Source organism: Caretta caretta, chromosome 4 (assembly GCF_965140235.1).
Source record: "Caretta caretta isolate rCarCar2 chromosome 4, rCarCar1.hap1, whole genome shotgun sequence".
Lineage (NCBI taxonomy): Eukaryota > Metazoa > Chordata > Testudines > Cheloniidae > Caretta > Caretta caretta.
Genome location: NC_134209.1, coordinates 71096408 through 71105711, shown reverse-complemented (window position 1 = coordinate 71105711; position 9304 = coordinate 71096408). Strand labels below are relative to the sequence as shown.

The 9304-nt window shown below is 37.8% G+C and overlaps 1 protein-coding gene across 1 annotated transcript; it reads left to right on the top strand.

The window, feature by feature from the left end:
• The first annotated feature begins 861 nt into the window (after window positions 1–861).
• On the top strand, window positions 862–8519 carry FGG (fibrinogen gamma chain). The gene is made up of 10 exons (XM_048847125.2): window positions 862–1025; window positions 1120–1164; window positions 1671–1854; window positions 1957–2050; window positions 4307–4437; window positions 5238–5371; window positions 5519–5703; window positions 6517–6797; window positions 7813–8033; window positions 8364–8519. Exons 1-9 carry the CDS (start codon window positions 957–959, stop codon window positions 8013–8015), a joined length of 1326 nt encoding a protein of 441 aa, XP_048703082.1. The 5' UTR covers window positions 862–956; the 3' UTR covers window positions 8016–8033; window positions 8364–8519.
• The last annotated feature ends 785 nt before the right edge of the window (window positions 8520–9304 follow it).

Sequence of the window (9304 nt, the reverse complement as noted above, 5' to 3'; positions counted from 1 at the left end):
GAGGATTCCTTCTTTAAGCACCAATCTTTCCCCATGCATTGTATAGGAAGCCTGGATACCTAACCTGGGGCTGTGAATTCTACTCGGGGGCAGGGCACCTAAAAAGTGGGTCCTGCAATGCTGAGGACTGGAACACCTAAGTGCTTTGCGGATCTAGACTGAAATCTGTAGCAGAGCTGGGAATGGAGCCTAGAGTCCTTGTTCAATGTCCGAACCACAAGATTGTCCTTTCTCTAGCCCTATTGGGCAAGGCACTGTACAAACATAACAAACAAGAGAGTCCTTGCCCCTAAGAGCATACAATCTTGCTTACAGCAGCAATGCGCTTTTCAAAGCATGGGTTCTGAACCAGTGGTGACTAGAAAGGAAAACACTTTGATTCTACAACTGACACATACAATTCCCCAGAATGGAATCTGTGGATTGTAAGAACATAAGTGCTTGAAAAATAGCAGCCTGTTGTTATTGAATAACCTGTGCCTCTTACATATAGTCCCTGAGAGTAATTGGGGCTTCTCCTTGAACTAAAGAACTAGGGCTCATCTCAGGCAGCATTCCAACATTGTCCAGAATCATATGTTAGTTTTATTACTCCAGTGTTACTGAAAGCATGGCTCTATGCCTCCCCTTACCTTTCTCCAGATCCTAACACTGCCCTGGCTGCAAAGGACATAATGTGGGCGAATGGGAAACTGGTACTAAAAGTGGGAGGAGCAGGAGTTTCAGTGCAAATTCTGGGAATCCAGGACAAAGGGACTGAGAAGTTGTTCTTCCACCACTGTCCCACCCCTACACATTGCATCACGGTGCCCACCCCCAGGTTCAGCCAGCTCCCTTAAACTGCTGCTGTGAAGTGCAGGAGAGTCAGGGAAGATTCCAGCAGCCTGTACAGCTGAATCTCTCAGTCACTGACTCTGCACACACTCTAGCTGGGAGCACACTTTGTTATAGACACAATGGTGCTGAATTTACACAGCTGGGCTACTGTGCATCTCCTGTCCTTACTCTTTTCAGCTTGCATGGCAGTAAGTGAAATTGTACAAACGGACCGTTACTATGCCCCAAAAATACCATAAGGAGAAAAATAACTAAAAAATAATGTTGTTTTCTCCCTTTCAGTATATTGCTACCAGAGAAAACTGCTGCATCTTAGATGAACGATTTGTAAGTAGATGTGTGATTCCTTTCTTCTAAATTAAGGAGCTGAATAAAATATTGTTCCACGTATAGTTAACAATCATTATTATTTTGTTTTAACATGCATTGTTATTTTCAATATCTATTGTTATTAAATGTAATATTATGCTTTACAGGCACTCTTAATAACAGCATTCATTGTTTTAAAATGTACTGTAAATTCCATTAATAATGCCATGTATTATTCTAAAGTATGCTATTATCAATAACATATGTTGTTATTTTTAATATTTAATAACAATATGCATTATCAGGACTGTCTCTACAGATTCTGCTTCTGCAGGCAAAGTAGCAAATGCCCAGTCCTACCTGTCCACAGTTACCTACATAAATGCTTATTGAATGTTGGGCTGCCCTTAATATTTTCCTGCCCTAAGTGACCATCTCTTTTGCCTCACTGTAGAACCTGGATTGGGCCTTTATTAATTAATTATTACTATTACTGTTATGTTTAATTATTCTTTTCCCTTTAGGGTAACTATTGCCCAACTACATGCGGCATTGCAGACTTCTTGAATAAATACCACCCTGATGTGGATAAGCAGCTGCAGGTCCTTGAAAATCTCTTGCAGCAGATCACTAACTCTTCTGTTGTAACGGAACAGTTGATCCGCCAAATCCGAATCCTCAGCCCCCCAGAGAAACAGACTCAGTCAAGTGAGAACATAAAGACAATTACAAAATTGAGAAAAATATGCATTAATTTGGTTTTCTTACTTTTACATGTAATTGCATTAATATATTATACCTGTTCTACAGATGTGATCGACGGTTTTACTCAAAAAACCAGGAAAATAATTGATGAAATTATCAGATATGAAAACACTATTGTGGAACATGAACATACTATACAGTAGGTATTTCCCACTTTTGATATTGTCTAACTATGCAGCTCTGTTCCTTTATTTTATTTTACCAGCTGCAATTTAATTTTTTTCACAGCACTTCATTTCTGCATATAAAGACCATTTTGGGGTCTTTTCACTCATAACTGCAGAATTAGGATCTGATCTTGCATTTCTTGAATACCCACATCTCCCACTGAAATACAAGATCTGGCTGAAAGAACATGGGAAAGTTTGACTGTTCTTTTTTTTTTTCAATCAGTATTTTTGTTTAAGTAATTGTTCAAAATGTTTCTATTCATTATTCTTAGACTTCAGAGATTTTAGTAACATGAAACTGTAACATGGATCTAACCAAAGACTTGTTTAGCTAGCTGATACTTTTTTATTGGTTTTGCTGAACACCCATCATGAACACCAATTTCTACTCTCTGTTTTATTGGAGCGAATCCAGAATCGCTATTAAACTCAAAGGTGTTCATCTTAAGTCTATACTATTCTATATATTTGAAAACATATTTAACTTATCTAAATTTTAATAATGAATAATTATTTATAAATTGTAATTGTACTATTTAACTTTAAATGCCAAAGTTGCTCCTGTGATAACATTATGCCAGGAATCACTCATAATTGGTTAATATACAGTAAATCTCAGTTTTAGACATTTAGAATTAATGTAACTATATTTTATCTTAAATGCCTTTGACTCACCTGGCCTGAGAGCATTTTTTATTTAACCACCCACTGATGACAGATTTTAATTTTCATATTAGATTTAGGTTTATATTGTTTTTAATTAATATACTCTATATAATATTAGAATGAATTTCTCTCAAATGTATTTACTCTTTTATGCAAATATGCAATAGTTAATTTTCATAATATGTAGGGCTATGGATGCAGACTCCTGTTATTTTTTCACGGTATTTCAAGTTCTCATGATTTTACGAACTCCCAGTTTTATGAAGATTTCAAGAGTCCTCCAAACCTTCATAAAATCAGGTTTCTATTGTACTTTCTTGTACCTTACTATATACTTTACCTCCAGAACTCAGACCTGCAATTCTCACAAAAGAAAAATTCCCATAGAGCTTTGTCCATGTACTGACTGCAGGAATGGGCTTCACTGCGTAACGAGATACTGGTCCAAGTAAAACATGTCCAAGTTAAGCATGTGCTTCAGTGCTTTCCTGAATCAGACAATGAACCTGCTCAAAATTAAACGTGCATGTAAACACTTTGTTGGATTAGTGTCAGAGTGCTCAGTACATTGGAGGACTGACAAAGCAAAAGACATTCAAACAACAGGGAGGTAGTGAAGGGATAAGATCTGGAATGGTCACGTAAATACAATTTCAGCTCTGGATACATGTAATAAACATTGCATCAAAAATAACATTCTAGAAAACATGTATATACATGGAAGCCCTAATAGGTATTTACAAAGGGCTGGAATGTGGCTGGCCCTTATGCAACAGCATAGTGAAAATGAGAGCGCAGAGGGAGACTACCCGCCTTGTACAGCCTTCCTATGGGCTACCCAGAACAGTAGTATTTGCTCTCAGGAGAGTGCAAAAGCTGCTGCCAAGTTGCTCCCACTCAAAAGCAACTTGCAATAAAGGGGGCAGATAGAGAAGAGGAGTAGGCAGAATCTTGGCTCCATGTTTTTGTGCACCAGCCGGCACTGACTGTAGCAAATTATTGTCCTCCTAGTGCAAATGGTTAGCTCTGGAAAGCAAAATGCCCAAATGCTTGTATGGGGTTGGGGCAGCTCTGCACTGCCCCTAGTGTAGGACTGTAGCTAAATACCACACTGTAGCCAAAATGATTTACAATGTCTCATTAAATAAAAGCAGCAAAGAGTCCTGTGGCACTTTATAGACTAACAGACGTATTGGAGCATAAGCTTTCGTGGGTGAATACCTACTTCATCAGATGCATGTAGTGGAAATTTCCAGAGGCAGGTATAATTGCTTGCATATTTATTCCTGCCTCTGGAAATTTCTACTACATGCATCTGACGAAGTGGGTATTCACCCACAAAAGCTTATGCTCCAATACGTTTGTTAGTCTATAAGGTGCCACAGGACTCTTTGCCGATTTTACATATCCAGACTAACACGGCTACCCCCTGATCATTAAATAAAGCAACACATTTTAGATTAGTACATTAGATATGTAAGGCATATTTCAGGGAAATATGTATTGTTCTCATTAAGAAAAACTGGCATAACAGGTCGTTTTTATGTTTTTATCTCTAGGCAACTGACAGATATGTTGATATTAAACACCAACAAGATTTCACAACTAAAACAGAAGACTAATCAGCTTGCATCACAATGTCAGGAGCCATGCAGAGACACAGTTCAAATACTGGATACAACTGGAAGAGGTACCTGAAATGCTTATTGTGTGGCTTAGATTAATTCTTAAGTGTTATCTGTCAACAATATAGTGGTGAGGGCCATCTGAGTACTTAAATGGGTGGTCCTGCAAAATTTCATTACAGGAGTTATTCTTAATCACATGATCTATTGATTTCTCTAAGAATTACCCCTGGGAATAAGGGACTCAGCATCATGACCAATATAATGAATGCTTTTCCATTTTATATTTTGTTACTGCTATTTTTATGGCTGTTTGTTTGGTGGCCAGTGCTTCATTTAACAGAAATACTCGATAGGTGTTCTGCATATAGGAAGTTGTGGAACAAATCTTATTTTCTCATTTGGTCATGATTAGCCAAGATTTGACTTTCTCAGTAAACCCTATCTTTATTGTAGTCCATAGACCAGGCAAGTGCTTTTTGGAGTTATAAGAACAGAAAGGATACTATATTATAATATTTCTGCTCAGCCACACAGAGATAATTAATCTAATACATTAGACCTAAAAATGCCCTTTTTATGACTACAGAAACAAATAAAACTATTGTATTTTACATTCAGGTTATGCTACCTAGATATTTACTAATAGCAAAATCCTGCTCATCCTTATACAAGTCCCGTTAACTTCAATAGGACTTCCTGTGTGATGAAGACCTAGCCTACAGAGATAACTTTGCCATAGTAATTATTATATGTATTGTGTATGTTGCACTGTACTAGAAAATGATCAGATACTTTTAAAACCATGTTTAAAACAAGATAAGACTGTAGCCAAAATACAAACAATGGTGTTTGTTTATTGCAGATTGTCAAGACATTGCACATAAAGGTGCCAGACACAGTGGTCTTTACTTCATCAAACCTCTAGGAGCTAAGCAACAGTTCCTAGTCTATTGTGAGATTGACACATTTGGCAATGGATGGACAGTGTTCCAGAGAGTATGTAATTTGTAAATTCAGGTCATGAATAATTCTGATTATATAACAGTATTTCATTTACAAGGGCACGTTGCTTTGGTTGACTTTCTTTCTTTCTTTCTTTCTTTCTTTCTTTCTTTCTTTCTTTCTTTCTTTCTTTGCTACCAGAGACTTGATGGGAGCGTGGACTTCAAGAAAAACTGGGTTCAGTACAAAGAAGGATTTGGACACCTGTCACCAGATGATCAGACAGAGTACTGGCTGGGAAATGAAAAGATTCATTTAATAACCACTCAGTCTACTATTCCATATGCTTTAAGGATAGAACTGGAAGACTGGGAGAATAAAAGAAGGTATTTAACGAATGAGCCTTCTAAAAAAGTCAACTTAAAATACATACCTGTCATGTGTACTGATTTTTTTGGTACAGCTACAGATATCTGTCTCTACTACCAGATATCAGACACCTGTCTCCACTACCAGATCAGTTTGTACAACTTTCAGAAGAATGGATGATGCACAGTCATCAACCTATTTGTTTCAAACTACCTTCTCTATCGGTTTATAAAACCATGAATATATTTGCAGTTGAATTTTCTCTCACTACCTGCAACTTTGTGACCAAAAAGGAAGCAGTATATGCTCATGAAAGCTCCATGTTGGCATCTTCCTTGGAAAATATAATTTACTCTGTAGACTGCTAGAAATCAGATGAGATTCCATTCAGAACCTGTTGTTGTCATACTTCACTATTCCGTAGAAAGAGATAGGTATTGAGTGGTGCAAGCCATTTTCTCCTTCCAGGAGCAATTTGCTCTCACCATCCCCATTTCATGCCAGCATGGACAATTGGAGACTGTGATTATTTATCTAACTCAGACCTCCTGAAAGCCATCGCAAAGCACTACTCTAAGGCCACTGAGATGACCCACTTTACCTGTCTTTGACTACCTAAAATTGGGGGGGCAGAGGTATAGAAGGCTTCATTATGGTACATTAAAGTGACATATTATAATCTGGCAAGGAAATATCTAATTAGTTATTAGATATGTCTTCTAATTAGACATAGAGTGACACAGGAACCGACTCTAAAATGTTGTCATTTATAGTCTAATTGTGTATGTTTGGGGAATCCAGTGTACACAAATTCACCATTTTTTTAACAGTACTGCAGACTATGCTGTGTTCAAAGTGGGACCTGAAGCAGACAAGTACCGACTGACCTATGCCTATTTTGTTGCTGGCGGTGAAGCTGGGAATGCCCTCGATGGTTTTGATTTTGGAGATGATCCCAGTGACAAATATTTTACATCCCATAATGGCATGCAGTTCAGTACCTATGATAGTGACAATGATAAATTTGAGGGCAATTGTGCTGAACAGGATGGAGCAGGATGGTGGATGAATAGATGTCATGCTGGTAACCTCAATGGAAAATATTATACAGGTAATACATGCTTTGGGTACCTACTTCATATAAAAATAACTTCATGGCTTTACAACAAATTCCAGTGATGGAGAAAAACATTGTGTAGATTTTAGCTGTTTATTTATTTTTGGCCATCCCATTCCTTACACTTCACAGCTGATCTTTGCTGCTGAGCAACACAAGTTGATACTCTACCTGCCCTTATTTGTTACTCCAGGTAGCTTCTGCTGAGCCTGGGGGGAAGCATTGTATGCAAGAGCTAAAGCACAGGTGCTGTCTTCCACTGCTGCTAGAGGCAAACACAAGAAGTTTCTCCCTTTTGCTTTCCAGTTACAAAAGTATTGTCTCCAGCAGCAGAGTCCCAATCATAATCCTGTTGCAGGAGGACAGGCAAAAAACCCCAAGGCAAGGTGGAAAGATAAGGAAAAAAGGGTGAGGGATAGGGAATTCAGGAGAGAAATAGACCTGATAGTTCAGAAGTTTGTACGAATGGAAAAGAGGAGAGGGAATCTGCAATAGCAGTGTGTTTGGGATATATACATGATGATATGATGTAGTAGAAAGAGTTTAGAATAAGTTTGTGGTGGCTACATTACTCATAAATCATGTAGCCATGAAGGAGTTATGGAGGTCATGTCCATCAAGTACCAATAAAAACTTTATTCCACACCATACCACCATGGATTCCTGGCTGATCTTGAGATTTCAGACCTTAAACCTGTCACTCACGCAGGACTGAATATTGGCTATCTGTACTTAAGACCAGTGTAATTTGAGGGGAAATCTACATTTGGAGAGGAGAAGGAAACATTTTTCTGGCAGACTGACATTTTTTTATTATGACAGCAGTTTGAAGCTGCTCAGAGATTTGAAATGTTAGAATAAATCCTGGGGGAGATAGATTAGTAGGTAGAGCCAGTCAATGGTGCACGGTAAGTATAGTTTAGCACAGGGATTTCATTACTACAGACACGCATGTGCATATAAATTATTTTACAAACAATTATATATTCTGCTGCAATCTATATTTTAGGAGGCACTTACTCAGCAAAAGATGTTGGTCCAGCTGGATATGACAATGGGATTATCTGGGCAACCTGGCGTTCTCGGTGGTATTCCATGAAGAAAACTACGATGAAAGTCATCCCATTCAATAGACTTTCAATAGGAGAAGGACAGCAGCACAACTTAGGTGGCTCCAAACAGATTGGATTAGATGGCCGAGGCGATATTTAGAAAGATAACAGACAGCAGGTATAGTTCAAACAATACTATATTTATAGCTCCTCTCAGCATTCCAGGATAGCCTATAGAAGTTATCACTGTGCAGCATTTTCTCAGAAAACCATTTTTACTTTTATGTTAGTATATTTGTACAATTGTTATTTCAACTGACTGACAAATAAAGGGATATGCTCTTGTCATCAGAAATGACTCTTTGCCTTTATATATTCTGAGCACTGTCCCTTTTGAAATTCAACTAGTATAAATATGCATGACCACTATAAACATACCATCATAACCATACATAGTTCATCCTTTGGCAGAGGATATTACAATACTTTCTTTTTTCTTCTGTTGTAGGTTGGAGACATTTAAAGAGACAGTTTAACAAAGATTTATCTGGACAGGAAAACATAATCTTTTACGTCTGGGACACTGACTTCATCTAAACTTGTTCAGTTCAGCTCTGGCTGTTAATTGATGCCCACTATTAAAACAAAATCATTCAATGCCCAAGCCTTTTTGTGTGAGTAAGTTACTGTGTCTGCTCTGTGTGGGGTTATTCTTCTGTATACACTTTCAATAAAATTTGACTACAAAGAACACATAAAACTTGTCATTAATGATCCAGTAGCAAGCAAACAAATCGAAACAAACATTACAGAAGTTGTTGCAAAAATCTGTTTCAGTTCACCCATCCCAGGTTTATACACTGGTACTTTTCTGTTATTCATTTAGAGGCAAGCCACATGCAAACCATTAACTGTTTTTCTCACATTGTTATGGATTCCTCATATGCTGCCTTAACACATTTTTAACTCCTCGGGTACCTGTCAGAGGATTTGGTGACACATGGTGTTTGTGATCCTATGAGTCATTGTTATTACTGTCCATTCCTTATCTGGTGACAGATTGCTGTAAAGCATGATGCCATCTCTCTTCTCCCTGAGTCAAGCCCAGTTTTTCCTCATTGTTTTTAATGAGATTTTTTGTCATGGTAAATTGTAGTTTGAGGAGTATCTTTCTTAAATTCTCTCATATTGTACAGGGTATTTGTGTGGCCTAGTGGATAGCACAGTGAACTGGGACTTGCATTGGGTTCTATTCCTGGCTCTGTCAAAGGTCTGCTGGGTGACCTTTCGCAAGTCACTTCATCCCTCTGTGCCTCAGTTTCTTATCTGTGAAATGGGGATAATGATACTGATGTCCTTTGTAAAGCACTTGGAGATCTGTGGATGAAAAGTGCTATATAAGAGCTAATTATTATTATATTTTGGACATGGGAGTAGAGATTGTCTCAT

What these genes read in the sequence shown, in the direction of transcription:
- FGG (XM_048847125.2), top strand. Translation starts at nt 957, where the DNA reads ATGGTGCTGAATTTACACAGCTGGGCTACTGTGCATCTCCTGTCCTTA. An exon ending in AGAGAAACAGACTCAGTCAA is followed by an intron (nt 1,855 to 1,956) that starts GTGAGAACATAA and finishes CCTGTTCTACAG; the next exon opens with ATGTGATCGACGGTTTTACT. An exon ending in ACTGGATACAACTGGAAGAG is followed by an intron (nt 4,438 to 5,237) that starts GTACCTGAAATG and finishes TGTTTATTGCAG; the next exon opens with ATTGTCAAGACATTGCACAT.